Raw genomic sequence first — 20463 nt, forward strand, 5'->3', positions numbered from 1 at the left:
CGGGGCGGCGCGCAGGCCCAGCGCGGGGAAGCGCGCGACGCCGCCGCGCCCCCGCAGGAACTACAACTCCCGGCGGCCGCCGCGGCCCCGGAAGGCCCTGAGGCTCCTTCCCTCGCTCGGGAGCGGCTCGGTGCGGCCACGGTGCGTGCTGGGCTCTTCCCGGGGCTCTTCCCGGGGCTCTTCCCGGGGCTCTTCCCGGGGCTCTTCCCGCGCTGCCGCCGGTCCCGGGGCCGGGCTGTGTGTGCGGGAGCCCCGGCGGGGCGGGGGGCGGTGGTTCCCGGCCGTTCCCGGTGTTTCCCGGCGCGCACCGCGAGGGCGGCGGGGCCGGGCGGAGGCAGTGGCTCGGCCAAGGTGACTCTGGGGTGGAAGCTGTCACCTTTTCTCCTGCTCAGACAGCGCGGGGAGCGGAACTCACGGTTTGTCTGGGTTCAGTCGCGGTTCCGCAGCGAGCGGGCCGCGGAGCTGCTGCCGCGGGATCGCGGTGCCCTCGGGCTCGGTGAATTTGCTGGAATTTCCCCTCCCCGCCATGCTGTTTTAAATAACCTTTGACTACCTCTCTGCTTTAAAGTTCAGCTCCAAAGCACATTTTTCTTTCTTCTTACGCATTTATCTTAAATATCATAATATCTTAAATCGCTTTGAAATACTTTTCTGGTTTCAGCCCCAAGCCATTTTTTTCCTGCTTTTTAAATGCGTTTATTATATCGCTGTGACTAATCCTTTATTCCTTCTTTCGTGTTTTGTTAATGGTTAAAGTAGCGGTGCCATCATGATCCTGCGACAGATCTTGCGGCTTTCCTCCCTCTTCCACTCCGCTGTGTCCATTCAGCTGCGCAGGAACATCGGGCTCTCTGCCATTGTCTTCAACAAGGCAAAAGAACTCGACCCCGTCCAGAAGCTCTTCTTGGACAAGATCAGAGAGTACAACACCAAGAGCAAGTAAGTAAAGGAGATTGTCTTAAGAAGGGGGCTAATGGCAAAAGGGGAAAATCTGTTGATTTTGGCATAAAAACCATCAGACCTGAAGTATTTGACTTTTCACAGCTTGATACTTCTGTAGGATGGTCTGTGAATATTTGTGGTGTGTTTTCCTGCAACACTTATGGTTTCACTAGTGGGAAAGGTTGTTCTTGCATAGCTAATATAAAATACCATTTTTTTTTCCCTTAAAAAGAAAAAATCCGATGCCATTTTTCTTGGGCAGTTAAGCCACACAGTTAAGGTCTGCATGAATGTACTGCTATGTTAATTTTTACCCGTCTACACACTCTGTAAATAGGGGGAAGAAAGCTAAACAAACCCTTTCTTTTTTTTTTTTTCTTTTTTTTTTTTTTTGGCTGGGAAAGACAGTTTTTCTGTAGTCTTGTTTCCAGAAGCTGAATGGAAATAGCCTCCAAAACCAATTGAGAATTAATGGAATTGTCAGGATTGTCCATTTAACATCTTAAGTTAATAAGCAGTTCCTTCAAGTGGAATTTAGATTATTGTAATGTTTGAATGAACTGCTGACCAGGAAATGAAAACCACAGTAATCCTGTGTAATTTATTCTTGGGAAGTATTCCTGGAAAGGAATTAAGATGCTTTTTAGCTCTACTGGTAGAAGATGTGTCTGTCCCTACCTACAAACCCATCTGTGTAGGGAGGCAGATATTTGGTGGTTTTACCAGTTCTAAGCATGGATCCTGTGCTGGTACAACTGAGTGCTGGCAATCTAAAGAATTTAGTTATTTTAGTTTATCTGATGCTTGAATCCCAAGAAGCTCCTGTTGTGGAGGGGATTTTTGCTTCTTTAGCATTCAAAATGCATTCTCTTGGCGAGAAAGGTTAAGCTTTACTAACTGAGAGACAGAAGAGGTGCAAATCCAGTTTTGTTAGGAATTCACACCTGGAACAAACCAAACTAAAATCCTGAGAGCCTCCATACTCATCAGTGGTTTTGCCTCATAAAACCACCTTTTGTCTCAAAAGGCTTGGATTTTGATCCCTGCTAGTTGGATTTTCATCACTGACAGCAGAAAACCTTTACCCTGAGAATCTTGTTTGTGTGTAAGGTAAGGAGGCCCTAAGATGTCATATCTTGAGTTTTGGAAATATTTTAAATTATTTCCTTTGGCTGGCTGTTAGAAAGGTTTTAATTTATAAATGGCCTTGAAAATGTAGAATTTTCCATGTGAAATATTAGAACTGAGTTGTTAATCACAACTTTTAATATTTATTAGGCAAGCTGGAGGGCCTGTTGATGCAGGACCTGAGTTTCAAAAAGATATGACTGAATCCCTTGCAAGACTCCAGCGGGCGTATGGTGAGGGAGATCTCACCAAGTTTCCAGAATTTAAATTTGAGGGTGAGTTAACAATCTTACTGAATTCTAATTGCAAGTAGAGACACGTTCACTCACAGGTTTCTTAAATTCCCCTTTAGTTTATATTTGTACCATTAATTTTCTGTAAAATGCCTTCTGGGAATCTTACGCTTTTGCACAGTTCACATCTGTTTCCATGTGACTCCTGCTTTGATTATTTGCCTTTTCTAGCAGAGGTGTGGTCTTCATTATACTAATGATTAACAAAACTTGCAGTCAGATCAGGCTGTCTTAATTGTCCTTCAGACACCCTAAAGAAAGAGCTCAAATAGAAATAGCCTAGGTTCTCATCTTGCCACAAAGATCAGCAGACTATAATGTGAATATCAGTTAGTCTTAGCATCATCCAAACTGTGACTTTTTTGATTTTGTAAGCTCCTCTGGAAAGCCACTGATTTCAGAAAATGAACATAGGACTTAATTTCCTTACTAATATTTTGTGGCTAAATTATATTAATCCTTTTTCTTCAGCTATTTGGATATGACTTCTGTTTAACTGCTCTAAGTTTGTTTTAGCGTAGAAGGGAAAGGGCAGACAGCATGAGCCTTGGTGGGTATCTGGCAGCCAGCCAAGGCCAAGCAACCATAGTCAGCAGATTGTAGTTCTGATCAGACTGTCTGGGAATTCTAATTTAGACTTGGAACACACCTGAAAATGTTTTGGGTTTTGGTGGTATTTCAGTCAGGTAAAGTTTGTGTCAGGTTCAGATAAAACAGAGTACCTGTAAAGTAGGATCTATGGCTTTTCTGTTTTACTTTTCCACAATTTTAGGGATGTAGTTTCTCTACATCAGTTTTATTTCAGTTTTATTCAGTTTTATTTCTGTGTCATATGTGAAACTATGCATATTAAAATTTTACTTGCTTTTGTAAGGAAAATGAATTTGTGTGACCATAGGAACAGAGACAAACACAGACACAACATGACTCTTCTTTTGCCACTGTTGCCTATCCTCAATTATCTAATCTCAATTAGGTTTCAGATTGTAGTTGTATGAGTAGGAACATCAATTTTTTTACCTTAGGAATGCTTACTATAGACTTGCCTCTAAGACTTCGTATTAACGACAGCAGGCATTGGCAGCCCAAGTGCCCAAAGCCCTGACCTTTGTGAGCCTGTACCTTTGACATCAGGAACTCCTGGGTCAGTGTTTGCATGTGGAAAGTATCTTGCTGAGTTGAGTTGAAGTTGTGTGCTCCTCTCTGTTAGTATACACTGATGATAACTAATGAAAGGGAGAGAAAAGAGATTACTTGTTCTTAGAGCTATGTTGGAAATACTCGTCCAGTAACGTTCTGGTTGACTTCTTCAGTTTCTCTGCTGTCTTCTCCCCTATCCCAGGTGTCACTAAAAGCTGTTTAGGCAGAATATTACTGAGGCTTAGCCTTTATACACAACTCCCACAAGGTGAAAAAGACCTGTCTCCAGCCTTGTTCTGTTTACTGCTGCCCTCATTCAATCAGTCAGTGGGGGTGTAGACTGCAATGTACTGCTTTAGCTTGCCAATGTAATGGTTAGTTTTCTTTGAATTACATATTAATTGTGGTGTTTGAAGATGGAATAAAAAGAGACTAATAAGAATTTTCTCTCTCCCATTCCTCCTGTAGAGCCCAAGTTTGAGGAGGCTCCAAAGTGATCTCGGCAGCTTGTGCACCAAACAGGAATGTACAGCCATGGAGTTGCTGAACATGGCACCAGTTGTAATTTAATAAATGTAATGCTTCAGTTTGATTTCAGTGGTGTGAAGAAGCTCTTAACTGCATGGTGGGTGTAGCTGGCTGTCATCATCAACTCTTACATGACAGAGGCAACTGAGTAGTGCTGCTCAGTGTTAACTGCAAAATACCTTTGTGTGCTGTGTTTTGATGCTTAGGTATTGTAACACTTGTAATGGTATACCAGGAAGGAACTATTTGTTCTGTTGAGTTTATCCAAAAAGCTTCTGCAGAAAAAAAATCTCCATGAACCTTAAGTCCCTTGCAAAACCCTACACTAGTGATGGAGGTGCACAGTCAAAAGCATAGGCACAAATGCCCTAATTCTACACTGCATCAATGAACACAAAGGTGATGAAGTTAATCTTCCAGAAGAAAATGAAATCTGCTAAAGAGATTGTAAGATGTGAATTTCTGTGATTGAACTATTGACACAAACACTTCAGCTTCTGAGGAGCTATTTATTTATAATTACTATATCTGAGAAACTACATAAACACTTTGACAGAGTTTTCATACTACAGTTTGAATTGTATTGACATGATTTTTCTTCAGAATGAAACTACATACGCAGTCTACAGAGAAACTTCCACATTGAACACTGAAACACTGCTTGAGCTTTTATTACAGGAAGATTTATTTTGTCAGCATAGTGAGGTTATGTCTACACACTTTGAAATTGTATCAGATTTGCCAAAATAATCTCTAAGTCCTAGTAAATCAGAATTGCAGGAGAAATTGAGCCCTGACAATGGCTGACACACAAGTAGTGAGGTCATCTATGAAAGTTATTTGAATAGATTGTTCCAAGCTGCAAGAGTGAATCTTGTATTGCTGCATGTACATAGGAACAAAATGAGAAGCTTTCACACAGAACTAAATAGAATATACGAGTTAATTTGTCTTTAAGTTTATTTGGGGGTTGTTTTTTTTTGAAATGCCATCACAGCTAGGTTGACTATTGGCAGTTTCTATTGTCAGCATGTAAGACATGGAAACAATATTTACAGAGCAGAGGTCAAAAGATCCCTTGATGTTGTGGTTTAACCCCAGCTAAGCATCCCATAGCTTCTGGCTCACTCCCCATCCCCTCCCCCTACTGTAGGGAAGGGAATTGGAAACAAAATTACTGGGTTGAGATAAAGCACTTAAATAATTGAACCAAAGTAAAAATACGAGAAAAAGAGAGAGAAAGAAAACCTGAGAAGCACAAGTGATGCAGAGCACAAGTGCTCATCACCACTCACTGACTGATGCCCAGCCTGTTCCCCAGCAGCAAAGGCCCCTCCCAGCCAACTTCCCCCCAGTTTAAATACTGGGCATCATGTTTTATCCCTTTGCCCAGTTCAGGTCAGGGTCCTGGCCCTGTTCCCTCATGGCTTGAGCATCTTCTCACTGGCAGAGCATCAGACACTGAAAAGTCTTGGATTTGGGATAAGTACTGCTGAGCAACAACTGAAACATTACTGTGTTGTTGACATTACTGTAATAGTAATTAAAAAAATCCAGCTCTGTACCAGCTACTAGGAAGAAAATTAACTCCCAGCTGAAACCAGAAAAGTATCAGCTGCTTACTCCATACCATTTCTGTCATGCAGGATCCCACACTTCCCAATATACCAGCACCTTCCCATCTTTTTATAGATGCACACACAGATACCATTTCCTTAATCTACAGACAGTCCCCGTAGAAATCTTTTGGATTCATTCAGTCCATGACTTTTGGCTTATGACAGTCGCAGGAAAGAGGGTGTCTGGTGTTGGATTGTTGCACATTGAAGCCAGTTCTGATTGCGTCACTGCTCTGCTTGTCCAGAACAGCAAAGTTCATTCTTAATATGGCAGTTAAGGGGAGCTGGGTTCAGCCCCCAAAGCTGGAGGGGTGGAAACAGGCACCATGAGGTGCCCAGTGCAATCGTCGGCATGCAGCTGTTTTAATGCTAAGTACTAATACACACCATTACACAGCAATTAACATCACACAATGCACTGGCTATTCAATGAAATCCACTCAATGCACAAACCAGACTTGCCCATCCTCCTGTCTTAACAAGTGTGCCCAAGTCCTTCAGCAAAAACTATCCCACAGAAAAGTTTGTCCAAGGTAGGAACAACTCAGACTGTCTTCTGCAGGACAGTTTTCACATGCACTACAGGAACTTTATTCTCTTCTACAGTAAAAGTTTTGATTGGGCAGAGCCAGCCCACTTGGCAGACCTTCTAGTGCTGACTCACCAAGGTGGCCTTTGCTGATGTGCATCCCAATGTTTGAAGGTTCCCCCTGGCCGTTGCTCTCAGTGTAGTCTCACAGTCCATTGGATCCATGTGGTTTTCTCAGCTGGTTCATGATACAATATACCCACTAAATGCCACGTTCTTGGCCCAAGTGTCTGTGAGTGTTTTCCAAGTATTTCTAGTTTATTCTGGTCAAAAGCTTGGTGTTGTTCAGGGCCCCATGTGAAATCATTCTTCTGAATCACTTGATAAAGAGGGCTTACAATCAGACTAGTTTGGAATATGCATTTTCAAAAATCCCACATCTAAACCTGCATTCTTACTTTTTGAAGAAATGGATTAGAATTTCTTTCCATAGGCTCAGGAGTAAATTCAGCCCTTCCACTCTGCCTGGGAAACCATCCACTGGAGATGGGAGTAGCAGCTTTCCTGGAAGAACCCCCATTTGGGATTGTTTTCCTTACAATTCATGTCTCTAGGGTCAAGGTAGGTCTCCCATCACAATTCATGCCTTCTCTGTGGTCTCTCAGCTAAACTCACAGAGTATCCCATGGTGTGTACCTTCCATATCCTCCCTCTTGAGCCAACACTTACTGTCATTAGCATGGGTCTGTAGAGATGAGGAACAGAACATAACCTCTTGAACTGCTGAAACTCCTGGGACAGTTTATCTGATAGTTTCTCCACAGATGAGAGGAAAAGAGGTTGTCTTCAAATTCCCAGAGATGGCAAGCCACTGTATCCACAGATGGTGGAGTGATGTCTTTTCAGATTAACATCAGTGGGTTGGTGTGTACTCTTGGTAGACTCTACAAACTTCCACCACATGAGTCATGTGCAGAGGAATTGGTCTGGATCTGTGGGGACCTTGTATTGTCCAGGTCAAAATAAATCTCTAGCATGGCCAATTCCCTCAAGTATTGGATATCTTTCCACTTGCATGGTGACATGTAGTATCCTTCTTGTAAGGATACCTTTCCTTCAGGCTTGACAGGACTCATTCCAGAGGCTGGGGACTTGTGTCTCTCTTGCAATCACCTTGTCAATGCTTGTTTTCTTACAAAGTGATTCCTACCTTCTAATTCCAGTCCATTAGTCCCATTATCCCAGCATTGGAACAGCTAGGTGGTAGTATGCTCATCAGGACAACAGCTGAAATATTTGTGTATATCCTTCAGCTCACTCAGGAATAAGGATCGAATGGTTGCCTCTTGTTGGCTTATTACTGAAGTTTGTGTAGGTACAGTACATGTTGGTGGGGTTTCGGTTGCCACAGATCTTTTCTTAACCCTAAAGAAGGCCTGAACCATATGCAACAACATACTGATTGTTACCAAAAGGACCAGGTTGGTTTCAAGGGTAGTCACAGGATATGCGAAGTCTTTAAAATTCTCAAATGCTATTGTAATCATCCTGGAGGGGAAGGAAGGTGTTTTTGCCATGGGTTGGCTCTCTGAGGGTAAAAGGCAGTAGATGTAACTGTGGATAGTTTCCACCAGATGGCTCCCAAAGGACAGTGGGGACACACACCAGGCAGGCTCATGACCAGCCAATCTATCATTTCACAAGCCAGTACAACACAGAACACCACAGTGATAACCTTAGCCCAGGCCTAGAGCAAATGAATCAATATGGTGGCCAGCAAACTATTAAACCAATACAATGAAGGCTTGTAACAAACTTCTTCTAACATGCTCTAGTCAGATCTGCTTTTATCTCAACCTTTCAAGTCACATCTTTCCACGTCTTCCAGTTACACAAAAAGAACTGCCAGCAGCTCAGCCCCATGTGGCTGCTTGCTCACTGTCCCCACCCCAGCCCAGTGGGTGAACTGGGGAAAAAAAAGGTAAAACTGGTGGGTTGAGAGGACAACAGTTTAATAATTGAAACAAAGTAAAATAAAATACTAATAATACTAATGACAATAGTAACAACAATAATATGAATTGTAGTGAAAAGGAGAGAGAGGAGTAAAGCCCAAGAAAGGCAAGTGATGCACAACAGTTTCTCACCACTCACTGCCTGATGACCAGCCTGTCCCCAGCAGCAGTTGGCTCCTCCTGGCCAACTTCCCCAGTTCAAATACTGGTGTGATGTTCTGGCACGGAGGCAGTCAGCAAGCACCAAGCCTGTTTGAGTTCCAGAAGTGTTTGGACAATGTGACAGGCACATGACGTGATTCTTGGGGTGTCCTGTGCAGGGCCAGGAGTTGGACTTCATGATCCTGATGGGCCCTTCCAACTCAGCTTATTTTGATGATTCTGTGATTCTATGCATATCCCTTTGGACAACTCAGATCAGCTGTCCCAGCTGTGCTCTGTCCCTGCTTCTTTTGCACCTCCTCACTGGAAGACCATGGGAATCTGAGGACTCCTTGACTTGGAGTAAGCACTACTCAGCAGCAACTAAAACATCAGTGTGTTATCAACTTTATTCTCATATTAAATCCAAAACACAGCTACTATGAAGAAAATTATCCCAGCTGAAACCAGGACATTGATACTTTTGTATAACAAGTAGTAATTTGATGTCCCTCACAGAGGCTGAAATCTTCTAAATGACAAAGGACTTGGTATGCTTGAAATCCTAAATGAAGGAAACAAGGTTACAATAAATAATAGTTCAAAGATTTTAAGCAGGTTAATATTTAGTGTACATTTCAGAAGAAACTAAGGCACTGAGCTTGACAAGAAATGTGTCTCATGTACTGTTAGTAAATGTTCTTTTCTGAGACAGGAGGTCTACAAAATGCACTCTACACAGAAGTAGCAACCTGTATTCATATTTATTCATAAATACAGGTATCAAACAGCTCTGTTCAGAGCATCTGATTTTTAAGTGTATTAACAATGATAAACAGATACCATAGCTTTTCAAAGCTCTATCTTTCTCACTTAGAGCAAACAGATATCTGGTTTCAGGAAATTTCTTATATACATACTCGGTCAAGGATTAAGCTTATGCAATTTAGTATGTTTTGTTTTGATTAAGAAAATGGGTGGTGTTCAGGGATCTTTTAAAGTTACATCAGTATTGCTCATGCTACTTTAACTCCTCTTGTCCTTAAACTGTAGATAGTGATATTAAGTCACTCCTAGTTGAAGTTTTATTCCTTTTGCACCAATGTGAAAAGCTGAAATGATGTGTTGCACTTAAGACCATGCAATAGGAAGCTGTAAATGAAGACAGATAAAGTGTCGCCAGGTACGGGCACAGCAGGAGTGAGGAGTTTGTGTATATATGGAAAGACATTACAGATCTAAGGAACTTTGAAGATATTTAAAGCTTTTAAAACACACTAGTGAACACAAAAGCCTTGCCTTTTCACTTGTAGATTGATAGTTCGTCTTCTTTCTGTTAACAGAGCAGGAAAGGAATATCAGTTAAATAGCGACTTTTCTGGTGCTGGGTTTACCCCTTTGGGAGCCTGATATATGAATACATTTTTCCAGATTTCCAGCAATCCTCAGGGATTTTTTTCCCCTCCTCTTAGAAAAAAACTTAAAATAACAAATCCATTGAATGCTTTTAGATATCAGTCATTATCTCATAAACCACTGCCAAACACCTTCTCTAGCTCGTCTTTCCACGTCTTCCAGTTACACTTTTTGTCTAGCTCATGGCCAGAACTAAAATAGCTTGAGGGATTCTGACTAACTATTACGAAATTTGAGTGAAATAAATCCATATCAAAGTAATAGACCAGGCACTGTCAGAAAGTTTCTACCAGTTATATTTTTACAGAACACTTTCTGAAATGACTTGTAGATATGGATATGAGAGCTGTTCAGTTTGGTTCTGATTGTCTTTTGTCCAGTTTGAAGAGGAGACACATGAACAGCTGAGTTAGAAGTGTAAGCTGTAACTGTGTAAAAAGACACATCTCTGTGTATTTACCACAGTAATGTAATGATTCACTTTCTGACCAGCACACTGGTTTCTATTAAGGAAACCAGATAGTGTGTAGAATCAGGTTTATCTCAGTGTCAAGAAAGCTATTGCACAAAAATCATGTTAGAAAGGCTGTAAAAATCATTATAGTTACTAAATCATCTGAAATGTAAATGAGGTTTGCAGTGATTTATGTACTACTTGCATACTTACTGGGAAGAACTTTCCTCTGAAAAAGAAAGAAAAAAAAAGAATTAGCACAAGAACAGTTTCCTTAGCTGTTTTAAAGCTCTTTAAAATAGTTATTCCTAGAATATTCAGCTCTTCAGTTTCTAGAAGGAGTTTCTGAACCAAATGTCTCTTTTTGGTGTAGTGAGTGTAGTGAGTGAAGAAAGATTAGGTTTCAAGTGTAAATGAAACTCCAAGTGAACTCTAACAAGCAGCTCTGTAGCCTCCAGTAATTTCAGGCAGCTGACCTTTCAGACCCCAATGTTTGGCAACTGTTTTTGCTGTGTTTAAGCCTATAGGTAACCAATGTAAACGCTACAGAGAGGGTTGCTGGATGTCAAGCTCTGTGCAACAATCCCTAAAAGCAAACTTTTTCCATGACCCAGAGGAAGAAGACAGTTAATCTAGTTTCCCTTTCATCTGAACTTAGTTGGTCAGGCACTGTTGACTAAAACAGGTATTTTGCCTTTCTTAGGGATTCTTTATCAAAACCAGGGTGGAGAGGTTCCAAGAACCAGAGTCAAGCTCATTGCTTTCCCTAGGTTGTTGTTTGGCAGCCTTAAGCAACTGCGCAAACATCTCCACGTCATTTTAAAAGTACCTTTTGCAGTTGATGTTGGCACAATAAAAATGTCTGCACAAAATGTTGCTGTTTTAATGCTCTCCAGCTTTAGTACAAGGAGTTAGAACCTTCATGGAAAGGAGGACATCATCAGAATCATAAAATCATGGAACAGTTTGGGTAGGAAGGGACCTTAAAGATCATCTGGTTCCAACTCCCTGCCATAAGCAGGGACACCTTCCACTAGATCCAATTGCTCAGGACTCCCTCCAACCTGTCCTTGAACACTTCTAGGGATGGGGCATCCACAGCTTCTCTGGGCAAGAGAGAGTGTCATGGAAACACTGCTAAATAAAGACATTTTTTGACTTGAGGAAGGAATGATTTTATTCTACTTACTTGCAAAGTAGCCCTTTTTTTGGGCATAGAATACTCCAAGGCCACACAGCACCATCACCAGAGCCACAATTACTACAGCCACAATGATACCGCTTACATTGAGGTCATCTGTAATTATAAAGCAGAAGTCCTATGTTCTAAATTGTAAAAATTTCCACTGGCTGGATTTTTCCCTAATTACCACAGGCATTTTTGTATCTATAGTTGGGCTTTGGCCCAAGATGCATAAGTTACTTAGTGACAATTAGATGTATTTAAGTAGTAAAAAAGCACTTGTGTGCCACAGCTACTTTAACAGAAGTGCTTGGTACACATCAACTGCTTAGTTTGAGTCAAAAGTAAGGAAAGAATAAGAAGGACCAAGGGATACATATTCATTATCATATCTACCCCAGATAAGTATTACCCAAGTCATATGTCTCTGAGGAAAAATATCTTGAAATCTTTCTAAGTGTTAAAGCAAGTTTTTTCATATAGTTAATTTGCTTAACACAACTGAAACAGCTGATGGCAATTGAGTTCCATTTCTAAAGAACTCTTCAAATGAGATTTTTGAAATGCAGTGATTTAAAAAATTTTAAATGGCAAGGCTTTTAAAATACAACACAATAAAGTTGAGATGCCTGAAATTAAACTCTACACCACGCTGCTAAAACATCTGGCCATTTTTATTTTGAAGGTGATGGTTTGACTTCAACCATGACAAAGACCACACCCATAACCTGATATACTCACTAAGAGCTTCAGACTATCATTCATTTTAGGGAAACCAAAATTATCAAGAAGCAGAAACATTTTCATAGTTTTTTTTAATGTTTCCAATTATTTGGTTCCCAACTTTAAGCATATTTTAATATATGGTAGAGATTTTTACCCCAAAACCTAACACATTTTTGTACAACTTAGGCTGACAGCAATTTAGGACTTAGTGCATGTTTTCACAAAGTGATTCTATCTCAGTAGCTTGAGGAACATGTGCTCATAATCCACCAAGAATGCATTAAAACCCATGACACAGTGATTTTCAGCTAAGTTCCATGAAAGCACTATATGGAACTTTGCAGTTCCATGTGCTGCTTTATGGAACACTTGGACAGGATCTTCCTTGCAGTATTTATTAGGATTTGTTACCATTTGCTTTCCTATGATATCTGCAAGAACCAGTTGTATATTTTGCAAAAAAAACCTTCACACATTTTGGGTTATTACAGACTGTTAAGATTTCCCATGAATGAATCCCAAAAGGGAGGCTTTATGTAAAGAAAACACCCCAGTGGACTGGCACACTCTTCTGTAAGCCTTCCACAACAGCATTTGGAAATATTAAAGTTCTCTTATGGCTGATGCTTTTCTGTAAAGTTCAGGGTTTAGCAATTGAAAAGCTAATTACTGCGATAAGGAACTTATTTCTCATTCCCCCAAATGCCATAATCGAATAAAAAGATTTCATTCAATCTGGTCTTAGATTCTTAGTTATACCAGCAATTACATAAATCCTGCTGCAAGACTGTTTTCCACCATACTTTTCTTTAACACATACCAACTTGCATTCGCTTCACTGAGCATTTCTGAGATAATCCAATCCCATTGGAGGCTTCACAGAAATACTCTCCAGTGTCATTCTTTGTAACTGTATTAAAGAGCTGTTAAGAAAGAGTCCAAAACCATTATCAGAATGAGGGGAAAAAATCCTGTAGGATAGAAATTTTGACATGTCAATTTGTTTTAAACAAAGGAAACCCAAAAAACCCTGATGGCAAGTAAGAAATTCTGGTCCATTACAACCCTGTAACAGCTCCCTAGTCACATTCCCTGGTCCTTCAACTTCTGCTTGTTGCCTAAGAGGTTCCTTTAGATGGACATTTAACTCAGTGGAGCATATCTACAAGGAAATCAATTTTCAGTGGACCAGAACTTTCCAATAATATCCACTTTTTTAGATATGCTCTAATTTCAGAATACCTGAAATCAGTTTCTTCATTTTGTGAAAGCAACAACCCCATTAACAGATCCTTCAAAAAACTTGACACATATTACTTCCGATGCATTATCAACTAAAATTTTTCAGAAGTAAAGAGTTGTTTGGGTGGTTCTCAACCCTCCAAAAATGCACTCTGTCTTCTTCCAACAGAGAAATGCTAAGCCATACTATTTATCAAATACTACTACTGTAAAAATGAAAATGAAATGAAAATGAGAGGGTAGCAGGACATCTCCCCCCAACACAGAAGAGCTTATCTGTTGCTTCTTGGTGCAATAACTAAGAGCATCTTGCCCTCACATGAGCCTTGGTGAAGTAACTCAATCAGGACAGTTTATCTTGTAGTGAATTATTTCATTGCCATGGGATTGATGTTTTCAGCTGACAGTAAACATCTTGCTGTGGAAGCAGATATGGAAAGAGATATTGGAATTTCTGACTGGAATTTCTGACTGACATACACTTCACTTTACAAATTATAAAAGCTACACCATATTTTCACAAAGCAGAAATCTGCATATTCCCTGGAAATGTGTGGGGTATCCCCCTCAAAGTCAGGGCCCCACTTTGTGGTTACTCTCCTGGGGGCTGAGTGTAAGGACTCTGTGTATGCTATCAGCAATTTCGTGGTAAGTTATATTGACTCCTAACCTATACTATTCCCTTGCTAGCTGTAATATAAGGTACCTTAATTTCATGCACTGTTTTATGTAATCTACTAGTAGTTCTTATATTTTACACTGTGTAATCAGTAACTGTTTAAGGCCTCTTGTCTGTTACTTTCTGCCAATTCAATAAGTAACTCATTTTATAACAGACCTAACTGTCCACTCTTAAGAACTTGTGAGCCAGAGCGATTTAGGTGCAGGTCACCTAAGTAGAGCTGCTGCAAAAAAATCTAAGCCTAAGGCAGGGCTTTTCTAAAGCTCTCACTTGATCTGTAACAAAGAGATGGATAGAAACTGACCTCATGACAATTCCAGTATTTTTATTTTCTTAATTATTAGACTTGTTAACGGTTTATTTTTAATGTATGCCATACTTCGATATTTTCAGAAGTGACCTGATTTCTATGATGAGCATTCAGAACATCTGAATGCTTAGTCATACTTCAGTTTCCATGTTTAGTTTTGCACAAGAGTAGTGCTCTTAGAACAACTCTTTACTTCTGAAAAATCTCAGCTCCCTAAGTAGCATCAAGTTCTTTTGAAGGATCAGCTAATGGGGGAAGAATGAGAGAGACAGCCAGCTCTGAAGGAAAATAAAACCCAACACCACAACCCACAAAACAAACTACAACTAAAATGAAGAACTAAGCTTACTTACAGTCCCAACTCATCCCCTCTGACTTCACAGGTCCTGGATGGGAACTTGTGAATTGCACTGGATTTCAGAGATCCTGTACTGCCCTGAGTGCTGCACTCCCCTTGAAGTGTATGAAGCTACTATTCCAAATTTTAAGGTTCTGTCAAATAGATCTCTGCTGCCATACTGAAACCTCATTCTCACCTGGCACTAGTTTACCAACTGACAAGGTAAAATTTGTCATATATTTCTAGATTCTCAGTTATCGCTACTGCAGCCTTGTACCTCACCCAGTTGGTGTATCATTCAATGTCTATGGATTGTCACTGGTTTGAGACAGAAACCACCTTCTACATTTCTCAGCACATTGCAGCATGACACTGACCTCCAACAAAGACCCTGTGAATTTTTGGATTTAGACCCCCATGCATCACTTCACTGAACAGTAAATTTGGTCTCCTTGATAGTTATCTATGACAGAGTTGGTTATTAGACTTACCAGAGTGCCAGACTTTCTATTCATGGTGTAAGTTATGTTTGCTGCTCTAGCACTGCCTGTTCCTGTCTTCTCCAGCAAGGCAACACCATTCTTGTACCACTGGTACTCAGATGGAGGGGAGCCCTCAGTTTCCTTACAACTCATCTGCACGACCGTTCCTGTCATTGCGGAGCTGGGTACCTCACACACTGGAGTAGTCGGAGCAACTGGACAGTGAAATTGAACTTGTTACACATGTACTTATATTGTCCACATGTGTCAGAGTCTGAAATAGTTCATGCCTCAAACATTGATCTAAAATTTTGCCCATTATAACAAAAACTGTATAAAGAAGCTACAACCAAAGAAGACTCCCTGAAGATACCTGACTTGGACTTTGGACTGGAAGTCAAAGTGTTGAGATTAAATAAAGTGAAAACTCATTCTTCAATACCCTGAAACAAGCAAATAAACAAGGAAAAGAATGTGAGCCAAACCCAGCAGCCGTGCTAAGAATGATCTCCGGCTTGCTTTGGGATGAGGAAGGCCGTAGCCTGTCACTGAAGGGGGAGACAGGAATGCAACATACACACACTGAGGTTCATGCAGCAACAGCCAGAGTTTATTGATGTGTGCCCTCTTTGTGCAGGCTTTGAATTTTCCTGCGCTTACAGATATTATTGGTCAAAGGTCTTAACTCTGCTCACTGGCCAATGATATGGATGCATTCCTGGTTCAGAGGCATTGGCTGGGATCCCCTTGTTTGAACTTGAATTCAGCCTGTCAGCTTCAAACCTGGGCACTTGTTACTCCTTATTCTCTAGCGAGCTAGGCTGGTCAAATTGGTGTCTCTTATGGCCTAATGATCGGTGCAGCTGGAGACCAGCTATAGCTGTCACTGGCCCATTTGCTGGGAGCGGGTTTGCACAGATTTCCCCCCCAGCCAAGGTGGGGGAGGAGGTTTTGGCGTGTTGTAACCTCTGCACAGGGGCAGGGAACCCATCCTCCCTTACACAACCTGGCTATGGAACCCCCTACCTTGGGAAGGCCACATCCACAGGACATTCACGTGGGAGGCAGCTGAGGGGGTGCCTTAATCCATCAAAGGCCCCCTAAAGTGCTCCCCAGAGTCATTCCTGAAGGCTTGTGCCACAGCACTGCACGTGATGCAACAAACCCAGTCTGCTGTAAGAGGCAGTGGCAAACTCCCCCTGCCCCCCAAGGGAGAAGCCTGGATTTTCCTACCTAGCCTGAGTGTATATTAACCAATCAGATTCTGTGCTTTCAGGGGGGACCTTCACCACCAAGAAGACCAGCTGGAGAGGATCAGTGAAACATCACTGAGATCCCTGGAGTGGTGGTAAAAAAGAATAATTTTCCTTATTCTGTCCCTGTTACTCTCTGTCCCTCCCACCTATTTCTTATTTCTCTCTCTCTCCTTCTCTCATATATTTACTATTAAATGAACCCATACTACTGTCACTGATATATGGTCTCATTTGCGCCTTGATTTGGGCAGAGGCATTTCTAAGAACTTTACTAATGGGATCATGACAACATGAGAGCAGTCTGACAGTCATTGTGAGGAGATGAGTACTTGTGCACGTTTGATAACTACCACATCAATGAAATGAAGTGGAGGAGAAGGGCTGTAAGGCACAATCCTGCTACTGAGAGCACAGTAAAATTTATGAGTTGCTAAAAATGAAAGAGGTGCTTACTGCCAGCCTTCCCCCACCATATGCTGTGTCATCCTGTCTCCAATCTGCTCATTTTCATCCAACCCCAGAGAGTTTGTTTCACTTTCTTTCTTGTGTGCAACCTCTTGTTCACAGACAGAGATGGGATAACTTGGAATCTGTAGTCCAGCAATTGGCCCCTTCCCTACCCTAGTATTTAAAAACGGAAGTGAGGAAGAGCAAAAAGAGGTTTTGTATTAAAAGGAGTAAATGTTTGAGAAGTGAATGTCAGAAACATTCACCGAGACATCAGCAGTCATCATAGGCACTTTATAAACCCCAGTCTGAGGACCAAAACTAATTGTTTACTACATTCCAGTTTAAATTAAAAATTAACATTACCCCACACATATGCAGGAGAACTGTTTGTTCCTTCTCCTATGAAGATGAACATCTCTTTGATTTTTAATATGTGAACAAAAAAGAAACGTATTTTTTAAATTTTTTGGTACTTAACATTATATAGAGGAAAAATAATGGTGAAGAGGAATCCATGGAACATTTAAAGAACAACTGACACCTTAACTAGTATTGATAATTTTTCCTTGGTTGATTTTAAGATAAAAAGCAGAAATAAAGAAAACCAAATAAAATACTAATTCATATTAACTTTCAAAAAGGTTAGTAAGCAACACATGCCCTCCCCCCACCCTTTCTCCTTGGCCCTTGAAGACTTCAACTTTAAATTAAGAAGGCACATTTAAAACAGGAAAGCTGTTGAGAAAGTAGAAGAAAGTGGGGTTACCTCATTGTTGATGCTAATCAGAAGTTCATGCATTTATCATCTTTTATGAAGAACTTATAAACTTTATGTATAATTTTGAATGATCAATTATTATTAGTTTTAATAGGACAAATATAGAATCTACAAAAGCAAGTATTTTCTTTTGTCCCTGTACAGCTAAAAAAGGAAAACTATTGGCCTCTACCACTCATCCAGTGCAACAAATTCCAAACCCAATGTGAGAACAATGTGTTCAGCATTCACTTTTCCATCAATTCCTTAACTGGGAAAGAAAACAAAGACCCACAAAGAAAACTGCTCCCCAGCAGGCACCACCATCTCTCCTCTAAATAAAGTCCACTGATTGTCAGTTCTCTGGCTGTCATTGCACAAAAACTCTCTCCTTCCAAAACCAGGACAAGACTCTAGCATATTGGAACGAACTTCTGCTTATGAATATTTGATAAGTGTTGACAGATGCTGACTTTCCAGTGCCAAACACCATGATCATCTTATCCAGATTCTCAGTCACTGAGCGACTTCAGTTTTGAGAACTGAAACTCACTTTGATTTAATAAAACCCTAGTTATGTCCCTTTCTAATGCAAGTGTGACTTTTGCCAAGCTGTTTTGTGATGTTGTAGAATGTTCATGTGCAAGTGTGTTTACAAACCCAGCCTGAAGAAGACCCAAAAACCCAGCAGCCACACACTGTGTGGGCAACCCTACCTTCAACATCCCAACACCCCACCATCCAGTTTCTTTAAAAAGCCTAAGTAATAAAGTTTGTACCCAATACTGTGAGAGTAATAGTAGCCTCTCCCAGGCGTTGCCCCTCTTCACTCTTGGCACTGACTTCACAGCGGTAGGTCCCGGAATCCCTTCTAGTCACGTTCCTAATTCGGATTCCTGTATTCAGCATCTCTGCTCGGCCTTGAAGATCACCTTTAGGGAGAACAGACAGAGAGGTTTCTGCTCTTTGCTTACAGATTCATAGAATCACAGGATGATTTGGATTGGAAGAAACCTTGAAGATCATCTGGTTCTATCCTCATTGCCATGGGCAGGGACACCTTCCACTAGACCAGGTTGTTCCAAGCCCCATCCAACCTAGGCTGGAACTTCCAGGGATGGAGCAGCCACAGCTTCTCTGGGCAACCTGTGCCAGTTCCTCACCATCCTCACAGGGAAGATTTCCCTTTGCATATTTCCTCTACATATCTAACCTGAATTTCCCCTCTTTCAGTCTGAAGCAAATATCTGTGGCTCATTGGCTTATTCTGAAATCATATACAATTTATTGATATTTTACATGAAACTATTGCTCATTTGTTCAGTGTTAGTTACCTATCAGAAAAGAGCAATATGTAATCCCCTTCTCAAAACAGTATGAACCTTCCATTTAGTCCAGAAAACCACCCTCAATTCAAAAAAGCTCCACCTGCCATACATTATCCACTTGGAAGATGGAATGCATTTTTCTGCAGGTGTTTCCAGAAAATATGTATAGCAGTAGTAATGTGACTGAAAGACATCCCTTTTCACTAGAGACATGGCAATCACTAACTTAATTACCTTAAAGAAAAAGTTGCGAGTGAGACCACAGCAGAGTATTTGACATTTTAACTTGGCAAGAAAAAACTTGATGGATTTAGCAACAATACTGCCATCAGACTTCTAACAATGAAGAAGTTTTTTTAATTCTACAGCTTATTATGAAAGTTACATGCACACACAGAAGCATGAGTTCTAGTGTTTCTCTAAATTAAATACATGCAGGAAAAAACCAAGTTCATCAAGGTCAACATATCTGCAAGTTCTACAAATTAACAAAATTTCTTTTATTTTACTTCTCAACCTTAATTTATTGCGTACAGTGTGACAGAGACCCATATGTTCTCCAACACACAAAGCTTAAGTAAGTCCTTTTCAAAACATGCAAAGAGAAATTCTACTTCTGAAAAGAATACAAATAATTTATAATATACAGCTGAGTTTATATTTTATGTATATAAAAAATGCTGCATTATTAATATCTAAGCCTCCTGCTTTACAGGAGGCTTCAGAAACCTCTTTTTAGGATAAGAGTGCAGAGCCTGCAGTAGTTTAGGGGAGTTTACATCCACATGTAATTTCATTGTTGAAAAATCCCAAGGAATCTGCAGTACCATTTTTCTTAGTCTTTAATTTTATTATATTTAACTTAAAAGGTAACTAATAATTGATGATTTTATAAAGAAATGCCCTTTTTTTTCCCCAGAGAAGAATTCTCTTTCTCAAAATGACAGCTCTTCTATATGAACAGTCAAGAGCCTTCTTGTTCAGTCTTATTCTTGATGTTGTTCCCCAAGAAAGAGCCAATAGCTATGCTAGAGAATGACATGTTAAACCATCTGATTGCAGTACTGTACCTGTAAATTCACTATTGTAGTAGACAAATGAGACTCCTTGAGGTTGGATTTTCTTCCACTCTATTCTTAAACTCATCCCTTTTGAAAATTTGTGCTTGCAACTAAGAATAGCCTCTAGAGGGAAGAAAAAAAATGAAGACAAAAGGGAAAATTAGAGATTTTAGTACTGTGTTGGTATACATTCAGGCTCCATGAAATTCATGTTCATCCTTCAAAAGAACTTGTACAGTCAGCAATGGCCAGATCTACTTCTCAAAGTGATGCTTCTCCAGATTTACAAACACAGTGGGGAAAAAGAAAACAGTAATTTTCTTATACTTCAGTGGCTTTTGGGTCAAACTTCAGATGCTGGGGATTCCCATGCTGGATAGGGTTTATTACTTTCCCCATCTAACATGGGAATATCTACTTTGATTTTTTATTACTACCTTC

At 40.6% G+C, this 20463-nt stretch overlaps 2 protein-coding genes and 1 long non-coding RNA gene across 9 annotated transcripts in view; 2 read left to right on the top strand and 1 right to left on the bottom strand.

Moving 5' to 3' along the window:
- Positions 1-3: 3 nt before the first annotated feature.
- ATP5PF (ATP synthase peripheral stalk subunit F6) lies at positions 4-4095 on the top strand. Of its 5 annotated transcripts, none has more exons than XM_064410862.1 (4): positions 4-141; positions 760-939; positions 2221-2345; positions 3972-4095. In XM_064410862.1, exons 2-4 carry the CDS (start codon positions 770-772, stop codon positions 3998-4000), a joined length of 324 nt encoding a protein of 107 aa, XP_064266932.1. In that variant the 5' UTR covers positions 4-141; positions 760-769; the 3' UTR covers positions 4001-4095. The 5 variants fall into 5 exon arrangements, with proteins under 5 accessions (XP_064266932.1, XP_064266933.1, XP_064266934.1 ...); XM_064410863.1 differs by having other exon boundaries at positions 6-141; positions 757-939; XM_064410864.1 differs by lacking the exon at positions 4-141 and adding an exon at positions 200-351.
- Positions 4096-4520: 425 nt separating this feature from the next.
- Positions 4521-20463, bottom strand: part of JAM2 (junctional adhesion molecule 2) — a 41858-nt gene continuing 25915 nt past the window's right edge. The window contains exons 3-10 of one of the 3 annotated variants that reach the window (XM_064410859.1): positions 20032-20145; positions 18413-18565; positions 15180-15385; positions 12935-13037; positions 11395-11502; positions 10419-10434; positions 9635-9668; positions 4521-8900 (exon numbers count right to left, since the gene is read on the bottom strand). In XM_064410859.1, the coding sequence (XP_064266929.1) occupies positions 8868-8900; positions 9635-9668; positions 10419-10434; positions 11395-11502; positions 12935-13037; positions 15180-15385; positions 18413-18565; positions 20032-20145 (767 nt within the window). In that variant the 3' untranslated portion in view covers positions 4521-8867. Of the gene's footprint in view, positions 8901-9080; positions 9669-10418; positions 10435-11394; positions 11503-12934; positions 13038-15179; positions 15386-18412; positions 18566-20031; positions 20146-20463 lie in introns of those variants that run through there. The other 2 variants (XM_064410858.1, XM_064410857.1) reach the window with 2 other exon arrangements.
- On the top strand, positions 9407-10431 carry LOC135294922 (uncharacterized). Its single transcript, XR_010356901.1, has 2 exons — positions 9407-9542; positions 9600-10431. It is a non-coding gene; the product is annotated as an uncharacterized LOC135294922 (long non-coding RNA).

This window comes from Passer domesticus, chromosome 2 (genome assembly GCF_036417665.1).
Source record: "Passer domesticus isolate bPasDom1 chromosome 2, bPasDom1.hap1, whole genome shotgun sequence".
NCBI classification, from domain to species: Eukaryota; Metazoa; Chordata; class Aves; order Passeriformes; family Passeridae; genus Passer; species Passer domesticus.

Coding starts and splice junctions, on each gene's coding strand:
- ATP5PF (XM_064410862.1), top strand. CDS start 770: ATGATCCTGCGACAGATCTTGCGGCTTTCCTCCCTCTTCCACTCCGCT. Junction 940..2,220: donor GAGTACAACACCAAGAGCAA/GTAAGTAAAGGA, acceptor AATATTTATTAG/GCAAGCTGGAGGGCCTGTTG. Junction 2,346..3,971: donor TCCAGAATTTAAATTTGAGG/GTGAGTTAACAA, acceptor TTCCTCCTGTAG/AGCCCAAGTTTGAGGAGGCT.